The sequence below is a fragment of the Grammomys surdaster genome, unplaced genomic scaffold, assembly GCF_004785775.1.
Source record: "Grammomys surdaster isolate TR1022 unplaced genomic scaffold, NIH_TR_1.0 266, whole genome shotgun sequence".
In the NCBI taxonomy this organism is placed as follows: domain Eukaryota; kingdom Metazoa; phylum Chordata; class Mammalia; order Rodentia; family Muridae; genus Grammomys; species Grammomys surdaster.
Window position 1 is genome coordinate 2,038,468 of NW_021604707.1, and position 18,318 is coordinate 2,056,785.

Here is an 18,318-nt window from a genome sequence, read left to right on the forward strand (position 1 = left end):
GCCTTACTGTGGGGCAGCTTATTTTAGGTGGTTCCCTTTAAACAATGAGGTGGAGGCTGCACCACCTAGATTTCTGACCTGCTACTACCCTGCTTTTTTCTCCTCAACTGGGACAGTTTCATAATGAATGGAAGCTGTTGATGTGGTTCTGTTGAGTAATAAGGTCATTCTTCTGCTCTATGAAATGGCTATTGAATAGGTTCGTGAAATGTCTAATAAACAGGCAGGTGTTTAGATGACAGAACTGTGAAGGGCTTCTCAGAAGCATCTGCCAGAGAAGATGTTTGTGGTTAATGGTAGACCTACCATATCTCACTCTTAAAAACAGTCCTCTAGCTCGACTGAGGGCAGCCACAGAGAGAGCACATCTGAAAAACAGTTTCTTTTTTTTTCTTTTTTTTGGTTGTATGTGTATGTATGTGGGGGATGTATGCATGCATGTATGTTGTCTCTTGAGTTGATGCATTTCATGCGTGTGGAAGCCAGAGACTGGTGCTGGGCAGCTTCCATTATCACTCTCCACTCTCTGAACCAGAGCTCGCCAATCTGCCTGGTTTGGCTGACCTACTTGCAGGAGGATCCCCTGTCTCTGTCTCCAGAGCTCTGGGACCACAAATGGCCTGTCCAGCTTTTTAAGTGGGTTCTGGGGGATCCAAACTCCTGCTGTCTCATGTGTCAGCAAGTGGTTTATCACAGAACCATCTCCCAAGCCCCACAGTTTCCTCCTCCTCCTCCTCCTCCTCCTCCTCCTCCTCCTCCTCCTCCTCTTCCTCCATCTCCTCCTCCTCCTCCTTTCCTTCATTTTCTTCTTCTAACATTTATTTATTTATTGTATGTGTGTGGTGTAGTGGGTGCCCACATACTCATGCCAAGGCAGGCATGTGGAAGTCAGAGGCCAGTATTCTGCCTACTCCCTAGGTCTTCAGAATTGACAGCTAGCGCCTTCACTAAGTGATCTCTCTCTCTCCTCTCTCTCTCTCTCTCTCTCGTTACTTTTTAATTTTTTTTGAGATTATACTATCATTACAACATTTCTCCCTTCAATTTCCTCCCTCCAAACCCTCTCATATGCCCACATACCCCTTCTTGCTCTCCTTTAGATTCATGGCCCCTTTGCTCATTAATTGTTATTGCATGAGATATATATATATATATATATATATATATATATATACACACACACACACACACACACACACACACACACATACATATGTATATATGCTTATATAATCTATTCAAAACATAAGATGTTAGTTGTATACATGTTTTCAGGCACTGGGTAACTAATTTGTGTGATCTTCCCTGGGGAATACCACCTCTCTCACTCCCAGCTTTCCTTAGCTGCTTATAGTTCTTTGAATAGAGCTGTAGTCTTGGGAACTTCCCCCCATACAGTTTGGCATGTCCATTGGTGCCATCCTTATGAAGCTCACAGTCTCTTTTTAAGAATAAAAATGGATTACCCTTTTTGACAGAAAACCTCAATTTAACTTAAAATTTTTATTTTGAGACAGGATCTCTTTAAGTTACTTGAACTTGCTCTAAGCCAGGCAGCCTTAGAGTTTGCCATGCTTTTACCTCAGCCTACTGGAGCTCAGACAGATCTTGAACTTGCTGTTCACCTCCTCCAGCTTCCTGAATAGCTGGTGCTACAGGCTTGTGCACCATGCCCAGTTGCCTCTTACATTAAGATAGTATCTACCTTGCACTGATGACAAAGTTTTGCATAGAGTACTTGTTACATACATTTTATAAATAATTTTTAATTACATAAATTTGCTCAACATGTTTTACATTTAATTTTGCTTAATATGTAATTTTCTTATATATCTTTAAATTTTCATTTTTATTTTATGTGTATGGGTGTTTGGTTGAATGCATGTCTGTGCACCATGTGCCTGCCTAGTACCCAAGGAGGCTAGAAGGAAGGGGCATCGGATTCCCTGACACTGGGATTACAGATGGTTATGTGGGGCTACAAGGGCATTGGGAATTGAACTCAGGAAGAGCAAGAAGTGCTTTTAACCATGGAGCCATCTCTCTAGTCCCTCAGCTCTCCTGCTTTATGAGTTTGGTTTATTATTTCCATTTTCTGTAAGAATAAACTAATGTTTAGATTAGAGAGAAGACCTGAATTCCCATATGAATAATTGGCAGAGCCTGGGTTTCAATTTGAATCCATCTGCCTTCAAGGAATAAGGCTTTTAAATCTGTGAAATGTGGTTTTCTACATAGCAATTTTTGGTTTTCTCACACTGTCTATTTTGTGAGTCTAATAAAGCTAATAAGGAGGTGGCACAAATCTGCAAATAGTACAGGAAACCGTGCTTAATCAGCAACTTACGTTATGAAGACCCACCCCTACCAATTAATGACAAATGAAGTAGATTTTACGCTATGGATGCCTTTTTCCCCTTCACCTGTGGCATTTATCACCTATCCTATGACACTGGGCTGTCCTATAAGAGTACTATTTTGTGATGTTTTCATAGAGGGAGATAATACTGATAAAAAAAAGAAACCCAGACTGTGTTAAGTCTGAGATGGTAAATATTCTGCCCTGCTGTTCACTGCAAATGTTTTTGCAGGTTATAAAAGCTGTTCCCAGATATGTAAAGGTATGGATAGAAATAAATGAAGTCATCGTCTAAATAAGTTCCTCTCCTTCCCTGTGAGGTTGGAGAGCAAAGTGTGTGGAAATGAACAGTAGGTTCTGACTGGCAGTCTGTCCCTGTATAGCTGGGATTAGATGGTGTGAAGCCATATTTATAATAGGGTTGAAACATAAAGGGTTTTCTCCTAATACATACCCCTTTCTCTTCACTGGTCACAGAGGCAGGGGCCTATCAACACTTTTGAAGATCCTCGAATGACCTGCGGTTTCCAGTCCAATTATCAGCAAAGACCTCTTTACCCACTCTGGAATGAGACAGCCACTCAGGAAGTTCCTACTGGACTTGAACACTGCAGCTCAGGTAGGAATATAAACAAATGCTGCGGATGAGGAGAGAGTTGAAGGCCAAGAGAAACCTGCTGAGGGCTACATTCTCTGAAATAGCACCCCCGTAGGGTACATGGGTACATATGCTATTGTTCTCTTGAGGAAAGCCCCTCAGTAACTTTGTGCTACTTTACTGTCCAACAGGAAGGTGATGCTCTACCAATGGGCCCAAGAAGGGTTGCTTTCTGTGTTGATTTTGTAAACAGTTTGTACTTTCTGCGCACTTTTCACCCTTTCGGATGCTTTGTTGAGAAACATGTTTTACCATCATAGCTGATGAACTGGGAAGAGAGGCGTGTAGATTAGCCATCTTCCAGGATGGAACTTCTTTCCTTCATCACGGATCTCCTTCTATTCTCCACTGGCATCTGTGTTCTTTCCTCCACTCCTTCCCCATCCCCAACCACCTGTACCAGCAGCATCTGGTCCCACTCCTCCTTCTTCCTGACTTGCTAGCTATAAGACTACCCACTCCTGACCTAGAATGAGACTCCCCAGAGGCCCTGTCTGTAGCAAGTCTGCCCACTTGCCCCAGGACCAACCAGAACTCCAAGTTACCTGAGTTCTGTTGTTCTGTTTTCAGGACTAGCTTCTGTTTCGTTTGAATTCCATTAGACGTTGTTTCCTTAGTAGCATCTGGAGAAAAATACTAAGTGTAAGACTTGAATTGGGGACTGTGAAATTCAATTGTCCTTGAGACCATGTTATAATATCATATATAAAATGTATGTGATGTGTCTATAAATATAACACACACACACACACACACACACACACACACACACACAGGAATTATTCAGGTGAACCGAAGAGACTGGGGGTAATTTCTGGGAACTAAGTGGAATGCTTTGTTGTGGTGGTTGTTCAGTGTCCTTCTGACTTATGATCGTAAGTGGCTTGTAAAATAGTGGGGAAATAAAGCAAATATCTACTTTGTAGTCCATACTTCATCCCACAGCAGAAGTGAACAGAGACATGGAACAATGGAACACACTGCTTCTCCCAGACAGGAGCATACTGTGGTGGGTCAGACAGTGTAGGAGGCTCTTCTCAGAGACTCTTCAGGAGGCCTCTTCTCAGGTCCTGGGACGAGTTGGCCTCAATATTCTGCTGACGAAGGAACATCCATGCTATTGTTCAGAGATGGTACCTTCATCCCTTCAAGGGTTAGAAAGAGTCAAAAGCCTAAGTACACACTTTTCAGCTGTGTATCTGTAGCACAGAGAGGTTGGGAGGATGATGTGCCTATACAGTGGTGAGACTTCAAGACTGGAGATGTAAGGATGTGAAAACATTAATCTATTAGAATTGTGAACAAATTAGATTTCATCTATATAAGCAGAAGACCCACATAGCCGTGCCTAGGTTTGTATCATTCTTGAATACTCTTAATGCCACAAGCCTTAGGGTTTTTATTCCCTAAATGCAACTCTGATGACACTTCCACGTGTTACGAGTTGAATCTCATTTGTATTCGAGTGTCTCCGCACACTTGCCCGTAAACCCAAGGTGAGGATGCCTTTTCTTCCTAGCAGACATAGCCTTTCTCTTTGTTTTTTCCCTTAAATTTATTTTAAAGTTTTTACATTAATTAATCTATTTGTTCATACTCACTTTACATCCTGATCAAAGCTCTCTCTCCTCCCAGTTCCCCGTCACACATTCCCTCCCTCCATTCCCACCTCCTCTTCACCTCTGAGGTCAGGGGTCGGAGGAGCAGGTCTCTAGGATGTATACCATAGACCTGGGATGGGGGAGGCTCTGGAGAGTCTATGAGGGTGATTCTGGCTGAGGCTCCTAGCCAGCTGTGGGGCATATGGAGCCTGAAGCGTCCACCTCCTGTAGCCAGGCAGGACTCCTAATGGACGGATAAGGACACCAACTCACCCACAAACCTTCAATCCAAAATTTGTCCTGCTTACAAGAAGCGCAGGAACAAAGATGGAGCAGAGACTGAGGGAACTGCCAACCAATGCCTGTTTCGACTTGAGACCCATCCCATGGGTAAAAGAGTCATTCTCTTTCTTAACTGAAGAGTACATCATACAAGTTGGGGTGATGATCTTATGTGTTCTTCTTGCCAAGATTCTCAGAAGTTAGAATGTTTTGACTTCAGAGCCAAGAAGATAAGTTTCAGTAAAACAGATGAATAACACACAGCTCACGATATTCTTAGCCTTAAAATGTAAAGAAATGTTAACAATACAGTAGAATTCTTTTTTTTTTTTCCCCATAGCTTATGGTTCCAAGACAGAAGCTCGGGTTGCCTAGACCTGTGGCTTTGGGGTAGGAATAATAACCATCCTTAGAATAGCCTGACGTGCCAGCCATTGCAGTTTGGAATGGTAGGCTGCTTCCATGGGGTCTGGCTCCCTACCAGTTGGTGGTAATCTGTTTGCAAATAGAGGCAATAGCTCCCACTTCCTCAGGCTCCCTCTGATGGAAAGATCTGGCAAGAACCTTGAGCCTCTCCCTGTCTGTCCTTTGCCTTGTGAGCTCTGTCCAGTTGAAGGAGCTGCAGGAACTCTTTCTGGGCTGTGGTCCAGTTCTCCTCAGCGATGGGTCGTCTTTTGGAAAGCTATTGTGGGATTTTTAAAGAAGGAAGATGAAGAAGTGGATGAACGAATGATTTCTCCAGCTGTGGAACTTTTTTTTTTTTTTTGAGATATGCTGAATAAAAAGAAAGGGAGAAAAAAAATACTCCAGTTGTTTTTTTTTTTCCTCCCATCTTCTTTCATCCTATTTATAACTTCAGTTTCCTTCCCCTCCTCCGACTCATGGCTGCTTCCCACCCCTGCTCTGCCTCACGTCTGTGCTCTCAGAAGGGATGAATGGACTTCTTTTCCAAGGATTACACATCTGTCAGTGACTGGAATACTGACAGGAGGGGCCAACCATGAATACCCAGGCTCCCTCATAGTGGCCTTCATCAGAGTATTGTTCCCATTCATTCACAGAGGGGCAGAGGCTGAGGAAGAGGAGAGGCATGGGAAGAAGGGAGGCCAAGGGAATAAAGCTAAGGCTGAAATAGAGAAAGCCTTGCCAGTAAGGGAAGGGAGACTTCGGAACCAGGAAAGCAAAGAAGAGGTGAAAAGGAACAGAGGGGAAAACTGAGATGTGTAGAACTGACAAAAAAACGGAGAAGGGTATTGGTAGAGATGGAGATGGTATTGGGAAAAGATGAATGACAAGGGACAAAGAATCAGAGTGCCCGAAAAATGACAAGGGGCGGAAGAGAGGAGAAATGGTGTGAAAAAGAATAACACACGATTCTGAGGACATTCACTACGGCTAAAAAGGGAAGTCACATTTGCCTGCAATTGCCTGTGCAGCTGTACGTTGCTTCACAACGATCTTGCAGTCATCATTTTCTTTCATTTTTACCTCCTCCTCCCTCGCCACAGCCCCCTCCTTGCTATCAGCCTGGGGCCATTATGGAGAGCCAATGGGGGCTGAGGGCTGGTGTTCTGCATGAATGAATGGGCCCTTTCTGTTTCAGCTTCTCGTCATCCTTCTGTCAGGGAATCTTGTGAATCAATGGAGCTCCTCACACAAGCCAGGGCTGTACTGTCTGTTACTGTTTATAGTCTGCCTGGAGTGTAGCCCACTGACCCTGCCTCTTTTCTGTTCCCTTCCTCTAGTCTGTCCCTCAGCTTCAGCACCTCTCCGTCACCATAACAAGAATGATCATGTGTGTCAGGCTCCTGCTCCCTGTCTCTAAGAACTCACTAAAAAGTTGCTGTCCTGAGGCGTTAAAACTAGTTCCTGCCCATAGCCCTGTTGAGAAGCGACAGGGTTGATACAAGCCATTCTCAGATGAAACAGTAAGCCTGGAAATGGAACCCAGTCCTGCCTAGAGTCAGGCATAGCTTGTCTTCTATTGGGAATTAGAAATCAGAAGCCGTAGCTTCTGTACTGTAGTTGAGCCGTAGCTGCCAGCTGTCCACATGTGACTTCAGCCTCTCACTTTAGGTCACCATAACTGATCATAGCACATATCAGAAAACACAATACTCTGGTCCCCTTCCAGAGTGGCATCATTTTTTTTTCCATTTCAGGTAGTATTTTTTAAAGGCAGGGATGGATTTGGCCTTGAATCATCCCAATTTTTAACAGTGGCATTTTGTTCAATATACACTCATGTCAAATACTTGCTAAAGCTGGGAGGCAGAGCAGAGCCACAGAGCATAGAAGAGAAAGAATTTCACTCTCATTACTGTGGTCCTTGATTTGAACTACCAGACTTTCTCATATATATATATATATGTGTATATATATATATACACACACATATATATATATGAATGAATGATGAAGTTTGGTATATTTTTGTTGCTGAATTTTATTTACTCCATACACAGAATCCTGCCACTTCTCAGTGTCCTGAAAAAGAATTCAGAAATGGTCCAAGAGTAAGGAACCTAGGATCTTAAAGAAGATTACAGAGGTTTATAGTAGATCTTCATCATTGAGTGACCTTGGGCAACTTGATCATGATTCTTCATATGCCAGGGAGATTTTCAAAGCTTGGTCTATGGGCAGTGGCAGTAGTGATGGTAGCAGCAATAGCCCAAGAAGGAGGAGGAGGAATGGGGGGGGTAGGAGGGGGAAGAGGAGGAGGAAGAGGACGAGAAGAATATCTTAGAGATGTAATATTTAACTCTTGCTCTGGACTCGTTAAGCTAGGAACTCCAGAATCTACTAAAGCACAGACTTTAAAGCTCTACCCCAGGGTTAGGGTTGAGGAATATTTTCTTTTCTTTTCTTATTTTTTATTTTTTATTTTTTTCCTAATACATTTCGAGGAGCTACCTCTGTTATTTCTGCTGGAAGTCCAGAAATCACACTCTGAGAACCACTCGGTTCATATCTATGAAGCTTGAAGCATGTCAGCATACAGTTAAGATGTTGTACATGTTTGCTATTGTAAATCATTGCCTCCAAGTGCCTTTAACTCGTTGTTCTGGGAAGCGCATTTTGGACGTCCAAAAATGTCTAAGGGTTGAGTCAGAAAGTGACCCACTGATTGATTGAACTCACTTGACCTCCAGTGGTACATGGTGGGTCCTAAAGACAGACGAGGAAAGAGAAGACACAGTCCTTGCCTGCATGCAACTGTCTAAAAAATTGTGTGTGGGGAGGTGTACATTTTTTGTGATAAAGCAAATGATTCTCATATGAAATACTGCACTTATGTATGACACCGGCTTGGCAATATCAGGGGGAGACTTCAGATTTCATTATTTAAAATTTCTAAAAAATAAAAAATTACTAATAAAATGGTGGAATTGAAGAATGTCTTTCCCAAATAAACTTTAGAAGTTCATGTGGGAGACATGTTGTGGGGCCAGGTTCATGATCTCTCCTGGGGCTTTGTCATCTGGCCCAGCGGCTGGGCTGGGAGGGATCAAACCTGGACAGTGTTTGGAAAGGGCCACTGACAGCCAGGTGGGATGTTTCATCAGGAAAGCAAGAGCCTCCAGTTTGGCTTTCAAGTGTTGAGAGTGTTGAAGACACGCCAGCAAGACTTCAATGGAAACTCACCTTGCCTGGAAATGTTTATGCTCACAGCAGGTTTGTTCTTTCAGCTGACTGTGTCTGATGGCCATAGGGCTTAAAAGCCAGCGTTTCAAACTCCATCTGCTGCGCATATCTGTTCTGTCTTTCTTCAGGACACATTTTTCTTTTCCTAGAACACTTTTTTTTAATGGTTCTTTTGTTCTTCAAAACAATTCTATGCCTGTGAGCCTGTGAGCCTGTGAGCATCCTGGATGTTATAACATTGGATATTACAATATTGGACTAATCTGTCCCAGACAGAATGCTTGGCTCTTTCTGTCAGAGAAGACTTATGGTAGCCCTATAGTGAGATAAATGAGGAGCCTCTCAGGGGCCCCCTTTCTCAACATCTTATTGAATGTTCTTGATTTTCCAACTCAGTGTGCGACAGTCTGAACTTTGAAAAGGTGGTTCCTTGCAACTAATCTGTTGTTGTTGTTATTCTTATTATTAAAGTATTTACTTATTTTTGAGACAGTCTGTGTAGTTGTGTAGTGCTGGCTGGCCTGGAACAGGCTATGTAGTCTGATACGAGAGAATCATCTTTTCTGTAAATAGGGTCTGACCACTAAGGGAGACTCTGGGCAGTTTGGGTTCCTCTGATTCTGGTTTGGCAGCTGTGCCATCTCAGAAAGTGCTACCTATAGTCCTGTCTTAGTACTCTTCTTTCATAGAAGACCAGGCCTAACTGCCCATCTTAGGTCCCTAAAGGAAGGTATCCAGGGACACTTGAGGCTGAACAGCCTTTTCACACACCTACCTGAAGGGGTTTAAGTACATACTGGAATAAGAGGGCACTGGTGAGCCTACCCCCTAATCTACTTACCAAGGTCTCCTCCATGTTTGCATTTACTCTGTGCTTTTTTTTGTATCTGTGTGCCTGAGCCTTTCTCTGCAAGGGAAGGTGGCCCCCTGGCTAGCCGTGGGTGGCTGCTGACGATTGACCAAGATTCTACTGACTCCTCTCTTAGACTGCCCCCCCAACTCTTGCCTCCTTGAAACTTTTGAGTGTGTGCTATTTAACATTCAAATTCCTTGAACAATTTGTGCAAGGGTTTCAGTCTAAATAGAACTGCATCTAGTCGGAGGGTTTAACCTGGTTTGGAAGAGAGAGCAAGAATACAGAATCATGTCCTCGAGTTTTTAATAGGTTTCTTGGGTTTCCAATCTCCAACAGACAGGTCTTTACCCTTATTTTTGAGTTCTTATGCTGATTCCATGAGCCAAGAATGGATTTAAAGGAGCCAGAGAAAGAAAGTGCCTGACTCTTGACCTAATGAGTCTTGACTACTTTCTCATTGCCCAAGGCAATGCTATCCTTAGGCTTTCTCCCCCCCACCCCCCGCCTTCCCACGTGCCCTCTCTCTCTCTTCTTTCTCTATCATATATAACACATACATTACCCCCACTATAACTCATTTCACCAATAAAAAGAGAGGGCACTTGGGAAGAAGAGCTCAAGGCAGTTTGGGATTGGGGCTCACTGGAACGATGCAAGGGAAGGTGGAGGACTTTGTTTGGCTGTACCTGAGAGAATGAATCCCTTCCTCGGTGTTGGGAAAGGAAGGAGACCCAGGTGCAGAAAGAGCCTCTCATCTCAGCAGGGCGAGCAGAGTGACAATTAGCACGCAAGCCTTCTGTTGGCCTGGCCACCTGATAGATAAATTCCTTGTTTCTCAAAAAAGTCCAAGGAAGTAACAGCATTGCACTGGAACTCCCAGGGGGCTCTGGAGAGTGGGGTGGGGTGGGGTGGCTGGGGGAGAGTTCTCTTAACTTCTTCAAACCGCAAATATTTAGTTCGAGTTGGGAAAAGGTCCCCAGGGCACCAAGTTCTTATTGGATTCTAGCAGTTTGACCCCTCTTCTGGAACAGGGGCGGGGGCGGGGTGGCCACTGCTGGTTGGCGTCGCCTGCTCGTCTCCTCTCAGCTCCCGCAGGCCGGCTGCTAGCGGGCGCTGCGGATCTCTGTGAATGGAAATGGTCGGGTGGGTGGATGATGTGAGAGGGCTGGAGCTGAGCTGAGTAGAGAGGGGGTGTGAGAGCCGAGGGGGTGGGGACGGCCGGGCAGGGACAGCCTGTGGTGCTCACGTCTGGCCGGGAGAGACTCTTGGCCTCCAGATGTTCAGTGTGTTTATAGCTGCCAGAGCAAGAGACCAGCTCCCTCGTTAAGAAGTTGCTTTCCTGAGCTGCAGCTTCTGCAGCTGGAGGCTGCGCCCTCCCTTCCCCCAGGCTGGTTCCTCACCCCGACCCCGCCTTCCTCCTCTGCAATCCTCCCAAAATACACGAGCACACAAAAAGAAAAACACCAGCAGATTTTTTATTTCAGAGAGTAAACACTTGGGCCGTGGGGGTCTGGAGGTTATGGGAAAAGAGGAAACCATCCAGCTAATCAGGCAGCACACACTTCCCCCGCTGAAATAAAACAGAAATCTTTGCTCCGCAGGGCTGCCGGGTTAACCCCGGCACTGCCAGCCAGGCAGCGCCCCAGCTGCCCGCCCCGAAGTGGGGCGTCTAGGCCCCAGCTTGGGCAGCTGCAACTGCTGACTCTGAGAGGGGAGAGGCCTGACCTGCCTGACCTGCCTGCTGTCCCCTTGGTTGGTGGTGGCACATCTGCTTAAGAAATAGACGGTTGAAACAGATGAGATTCAGGACTTAGATTTTGGAGTTCTAGATAGGAAGGAGGGTAAGCAAGGGCACCACTCCCTCCCAGGAGAGTCCTTGCTAGCAAGAAAGCCAGCTTATTTGGCTGCCTGCCTCCCTCTATCCCTCCTTGTCTCCCCTCTCCTACCTTTTCTTCATCTCTCCCCTCCCCCCCCCCACCAGTTCTCTCCTTCTAGTCCTTTTCCTACTAAGGGCCTTCAGAGTCTATCTTCCTTCATTTGTGTCCTAGCTGCCTGCCCAGAGACCATAAATATCCCATAGGGCAGAAGTCAGGGGTCAAACAGGAGGCCTAATTGCACGATGGGAGAGATCACCTCTCCCCTGATGTGTGGGCAGCCTTTGGCCCTTGGAACTTGCCCCTGTGCATGGCCTCTGCCTTTCAGATCAGACCCTGCCCTATCTCACTGGCTGGAAGGCTGGCTCTCTCTTCCCTGCATCACTGTCTATTTTTATAGGGATTGGCTTCATATTTCTGAACATCCTATTAAGACTTACGTGTGGCCTTTGGAGACTCTTGCTTCTTAATAAAACAGATTTCCACAACCTCTATTCATCCTTTCAGGTGGGATTTAAACCTCAGCTTCCAAAGCAAGTGACTTGCTTTATAAGTCGGGACTCCTTCCTTGAGGACTTTATCAAGTGGTACTGGAAAAGCAGAAACACCAGTGATTTAAACAGCTATAGAACCAGGTTCTAACTGCCTGGACCTTTTACTAGATCTCCTGCTTGTATCTCACTGACCCTGAAGACCTTCTACCAAGTCTTAGATCTGCTAATTGTCATGGATTTTTTTGTTGTTGTTGTTAGAAATGAGTTTTAGGAAAGCAGGATCTTGCTAAAAATACTACATGTCAGAATTTTGCGTTCCCCTGCTCAGCATGGTCCAGGACTTCAGAGAAAGTAGGATCTTCTGTAGTAAGGGCAAAGGTTCCATTGTGCCCAGCTGAAGCAGATAGGGAGAACACACCAGTATATCTTGTTTAACAGCACTGAATTCACTGCTGTCAACTTCCTTCCTCCAAATCCCCTTTCCACCGCTCTGGCCAATCCCCAGAGATTGTATTTAAATCTGGAAGTTGTTTCCATCCCATTGTCTTGGAGATAAGAATCATGGCCTTGCCCAATGTCCAGACACATCTTTCTGCTTTATTTTGTGCTACTCAGGATATATCTTGAGTCAGCTCCTCTCCTCTCTAGTGGGCCAAAGATTGAGCTCACCACCCTCACCTTGTACAGTGGGAGAGAGTGTGGTGGCAGTAATGTCTGGATCGCTCTGTCAGAATATATAGTGTAACAGTGTCGGGAGATCTGTTGGGTGTGACACAATCTCAGCCAACTGCCTCTGCCTAGACACCATCCTCAGGAGTTCTAGCCCTCATGTCTGATCTCTGGCTTTTCTTTAAGCGGCTGACCAGTATCTCTTGCTACAAGTTCACTTAGACAAACTGGTAGTTTGCAGATCTCTTCACTCTAGAGAGCCATTATCTTACATGGACTCTGGATTATCTTACATGGACCCTACTACTTTGGCCTCTTAATTGTTGTCTTAGTGTTTGTAACTTTCACTGGTATGTCGATAGACATTACTAGTGGAACAAGACTTAGGGCTGGTTGATGATCCTAGGCCAAATATTGAATTTTTATAATGAAAGTGGACAGCTGCATCTGGAATCAGATATGCCTATAGCCCAAGGGAGGTTAGAAAGAGCAAAAAAGATGCTTCACCACCTCCAGTGGATCTGGTACGTGTAGCTCTTTCATCGTTCCCTTTTAAACTGAAAATTCTGACTTTAAATTTCCTGAACAATAAAACTACTGGAGTCTGTTTGTCTTTTGACAAAGTTTTAGAGTGTCCAGGCAGATTCCTGGGTATATTTGCTTCTTGATCAGATAGCATCAGATATGCCAATACCTTGTTCTTCTCTGGTAAAATGAGAATCTGAATAATCTTATTCCAGAGAATGCCTTTCCCAGAGCTGTGTAAGAGGGAGTTGCTGTTCTTCACACCTCCCGGGTGTTGAGGCTTTTGCATGTATGGCTTTTGCTTTGCCATGTTCTGAGGAGGATGATATTATTTCCGTTGAACATGAATGAGAACTTGACTTGTAGTTCTGAGACGGGAGGAAGGAGACGAAACTATAGGAAGGAGAGAGAGAGAGAGAAATCAAGCTGGATTTGCTTGCCTTATATTCTCAATCACTGTATACCTTTTATCTGCCCTGATAGTTTCTGCTTTCACTCTTCATTGTCACCACCTTCTCAGTGACTCTTGTCACTATCCTGCTGGGATAAAACAATGTAAGCTTGCTTTCCTACAAACCAGAGACCCACAAAAACCTCAGAGATGGAGCAGGGAAATGAGACACGGTCCCCTGATTATGTTTGGATATCCACTTGGGTTTTCTTTTTCTCCAGCATTGGTTATTTGAGGGCATGAGTAAAACCCAGCAATTTGCAAAGCTTGTGTGTAGAGTGGGTTTCCTTTTGCGACTCAGTTGAGGTCAAGAGGATTTTCTTCCTCTTCACCTAAGTATCCCAGTTCCCTTTGCGTCTCTCCCTGGGCTCTCCCCCACCTCGGCACAGCTTTGTGAGCAGAGTCCTGGAATAAGACTAAAGTATACAAAGTTTCTGAAAGGTTATACCCTTGAAGCCGTCCACAGTGTCTGTAGCACGTGCTGAAGTTTACACAGAATGTTCAGACCTGAATAAAGAGACTAATTGTGGGGAAGCTGCTTTTCAGCACATAGGATGGGCCGTTCCCTGTGGGTTTTACTATCAAAAGGCTTTTAAAAGTGCAGTGTAGCCATTGTTGAATATTTCACAATGAATTAAATACCATTTCTCTCCTTGCAGCTGTTCCGTGTGAGTGAGCGTGGTGATTTTTTTTCCCCTCTCCTCCTGGCAGAAGATGTCTGCTGTATAAATGCAAACACTGGGGTAATGAGATTATTTGTGTGTGAATTCTTTAGGAAAAGCATTTCTTTATTTTAAACTCAATGTGATAGAGGGCTGCAGCTCCGGAGCTGGGAGCCGGAGTGAGCGTCTGGCAAAGAATAGAATTGACAGTCTGAGAGCAGAGCTGGGGGAAGGCAGGGAGAAGGGCTGGGCTCTGGACCCAGCACACTCCCCATTCCCTAGGGCTGCCTACAGCTTTCAGCCATACTGAGTGGGTGATGGAGGAGGGGAATTCCGCATTTTTTTTTCCTCAGTAAACAATTGCTTTCCCATCTGCTCTTTGAGAACTGCTTTCTGACTTACAGGTTTTAAGATGGAACATTTTCGCCTCTCTGTCTCTCTCTCTCTCTCTCTCTCTCTCTCTCTCTCTCTCTCTCTCTCTCTCTCCCACAAGGAGTTTTCTTGTTTTTATTTTAAATAAAATACACAGGTAGGAGAAAGGTCATTCTTTTTTTTTTGTTTTGTTTTTTGTTTTTGTTTTTTGTTTTGTTTTTCGAGACAGGGTTTCTCTGTATAGCCCTGGCTGTGCTAGAACTCACTCTGTAGACCAGGCCTCAAACTCAGAAATCCGCCTGTCTCTGCCTCCCAAGTGCTGGGATTAAAGGCAAGCACCACCACTGCTTGGCTTGAAAAAGGCCATTCTTAAGTTCTTAGCAGCTAGTATGCATTCTGCAATGCGGGTACGTTCAGCCTCAGTGTCTTGTGCCATCTATACCTGGGATGTGATTTGTGAATGTTCCAAATTTCACAGGCTAGAACCTGAGCCCCTCCCTTCTGGGACACTGAGACTTATAGAAGCTTATAGAAGGCTCTAGGGTGAAGCCATTTGATCCTTAGCAGGAATTGTGCTGGTCTCAGGGGAGTGCTGAAACTCATGAACAGTTCCTCTGATTTGAGAACAGCTCCCTGGATTGTCTTTTTTCTGTCTTGTCACATGATACTCCTCCCGGCTGTTTACATCACTAGCTAGGAGGACCTCACCAGAGCAGAGTAAATGTTGGTGGGTGCCCTTTCTGCCTTTGAACTATGTACTAAATAAGCCTCTTTTCTTTACTACTTAGCTTTCTTGGGGTATTTTGTTACAATACAACATGGAATAAGATGCCAAATATTTACAGATACTCCCTTGTGTAACTTTTCCTTTTTTAAATTTTTTTCTTCTTTTTCTTTTCTTCTCCTTTCTTTCTTTCTTTCCTTTCCTTTTTTTTTTTTTTTTTACAAAAATTGAGCTCAAGTATTCAGTGAACTGGAACTAAATAGTATCACTTAAAATTAAAGATAAGTGTAAATTTAACTCTTCTTAAAATAGCATCAGGAAAAGAGGTGGTCTTAAACGGGGGTGGGTGGGAAAGATTTAAATGAGCTAGGAAGAAAGCAGACTTTGAAATTAATTATTAAAGGCGTTTGTGAGCTCCTTCCTCTCAAGTATCTTTTAAGATTATTGTTTTTCAAAAGGATATTTCAGAAGGAGTTGGAATAAGTGTTTACTATTTATCCATCTGGTTCTATTTTGTGAGATGTGAATTTCAGAACGTTTCAAAGGGAATTTGATGGGGTGCTTTAGGAAACTCGGGTGCAAAGAGAAGATCAAGCGCAAAGGAAAGCCACTGGGTGCTTATTGCTGTTTTTCAGTTGCTTCCAAGGTAAAAAGGAAACAGCCTGGTTGTGTTGGTTATAAGAACCCACTTGGTAAGTGTGTAGGGCTAGAGAAAAAGGGTTTGCAATGAAATTCTGCATCTTTCCTATTATTGGTCACTCATTCCTTTATGCCTTCCAGGTGGGAAATCCAGTGTCCATGGAATAGTGAGCAGATAGAAAAAAAAACCAAGACAAAAAACAAAAACAAAACAAAACAAAACAAAACAAAAAACCCGATACTTTTGCTGTCCCTATAACTCAAGTAGAAGTTTTGAAAGAGAGAGTAGGGAGAGACTGTGCTTGTTGGTTGGTTCTAACCCAAGCCTTGTCCTCTGCCTGGCTGTGATATATTAGATTTAACATCCACAAGTAGCCAGTGTACTTTACATTTTAAAGTAGCCACTGTGAAAACTGTGCACCTCTTTGAAGATGGTTTACAAGTTAAAGAAGAGTAGGAAAGGTGATCCAGGTAAACCTTCTGAGCTTTCACACATGGATGTGTTTCCCTGAGTGGTTTTCTCTGAGAACCTGGGTTATCCATAGGGCCCCTGGGTGATAGCCAATCTTACAGTATGTTCCCTGTCTTGATGGCCTAATCTTTACTATTTTTGCTTGGTGAGCCCATCATAACCAGGTTAGAAAATCGGCAGTTGGTGACTCTCCCTCTCACCCAAATCTGCCCATCAGTTGTGGCTTTTTTTGTTTCTTTACTGTAGAAAACTGGTTTAAAGTCTCTTCAGAAGTAATTTATTGACTTCTTCACCGGTTCCAGTAGAAGAAGGAGCTGGGAGAACGCCTTCTTCTCCCATGTATTTACATGGATTCGTCCTGAGGTGCTAGAGCTACAGAGCGAAGCGATTCTCTTGGAAGACCTCAGGGTCTTGACATGACCTGACAGAGAACATAAGCATGCTGGCAATGTCACATGAGCATTAGGGAGGAGGGGATGAGGAGCGGAATGTTTATGCTGCAGAAGGGAGACCAACCCACCATGACTCTCCAGGTGGCCTCCAAGTGAAGTGCAAGTGGGGGTCCAGCCAGACTGACTGTGGAGCAGTCAGTCACCTCTCCAAACTTGGGCCGTCTGACTCACAAAGGGCTTGTTTTACTGGTGTTTAGAATAGTGGTCACCCTGGCTCTGCTTTTTGTATCCCTGATCATTGTTATTCTTTTCTTCCTACCCCGTGTTGATTTTCACCTCCCTGGCCCTGTCTGCCTGGCCATCCCCTTGGCCCTCTTGCCTGACTTCAGGGATGTGTTCAGCCTCCCCAACCCCCACACCCTACCTCCCGACCTGAATGAGATAGTCCATTCCTGGGTCTGCCGCCCCTCACTTCATTAGTGTTCCTGGTGTTTATAAAGCCAGAAGATAATATTTTTAGGTTCCGTTTGGAGTTCCCCAGGCAGCCTCTCTCTAAGCCACTTAGGAAGTTTAGAAAAGAAGGTCATGGAAATGTTAGACTTTTTTTCCACTGAACTTTGGTTAAGTAAATGGTCTTAAGATGATGTTCGTAGACCCCACCGGGAAGATTTTTCTAGATGATGAGAAATCCATTCTCTTTTTATTTCTCTTGTCTTCCCCTCTGGAAAACTGAAGTCGTTTTAGTTTTCTCTAAATAATTAAGACAAGCTTACACACACACACACACACACACACACACACACACACACACTCACACATACACACACACAGTAAGCTTATTTACATATATGTGTGTGTGTTCTATAACAATTGCCTCCCAATATAGCAATCCCAAAAAATGTACTTTTGGGGGTGAGGACAAATTTAAAGCAAGCTTTATTAAATATTAAATACTAACTAAGAGATGGACTTTGATCTGGACCATTCCCTGGAATTTCCCAGCTGGAATGGCCCCAAGCCACATCTTGCCTATAAAGGCACTGTACTTTCCCATGAGGCTTTTCTATATGCAAAATGCATGTTTTAAGAATACTTTTAGTATAGCTATAGTATATACAACTGATATTACAATTGAAATTTAGAACATTTCGTGCTTTTGAAAAGACATCCCAGGGTGTTAGCAGCCCACATCCCTCATCTTTTCTTCTCTTGGCTAGTAATTGTTGCTTTCATGTCTGTCTTTATGAATCTAACTATATTCTATAACTGTAAATGGAGGACTGCATTATGTGGTCCTTTGTGACTGGCTTCTTTCCCTTAACATAATATGTTCAAGGCTTATCCATGTTATAGGGTAAATCTATATCTCATTCCTTTCTACTCATTAACATTTCTACTAGATGGCTGTGCCACTTTTTTTTTTCTTTTTTGCCCAAGCTTTGATGGACATTTGGGTAATTTCCACTTTGTGGCTACTATAAATAATGCTACTGTGAACGTTCATATGCACATTTTTGCATGAACATGTTTTCATTTCTCTTGGGTATAGACCTGGTGTAGAATTTCTCAGTCATCTCTGTTTAACTATTTATGGGATGGCCAAACGATTACTTACATTGGCTGCCTACTTTCCATCCCCA

General features: G+C 43.9%; 1 protein-coding gene across 2 annotated transcripts in view; it reads left to right on the forward strand.

Moving 5' to 3' along the window:
- Ets1 (ETS proto-oncogene 1, transcription factor) overlaps positions 1-18,318 on the forward strand; it is a 121,741-nt gene that overhangs the window by 24,885 nt on the left and 78,538 nt on the right. For both annotated transcript variants that reach the window (XM_028776164.1, XM_028776166.1), the window contains one exon: positions 2,837-2,978. In XM_028776164.1, the coding sequence (XP_028631997.1) occupies positions 2,837-2,978 (142 nt within the window). The remainder of the gene's footprint in view (positions 1-2,836; positions 2,979-18,318) is intronic.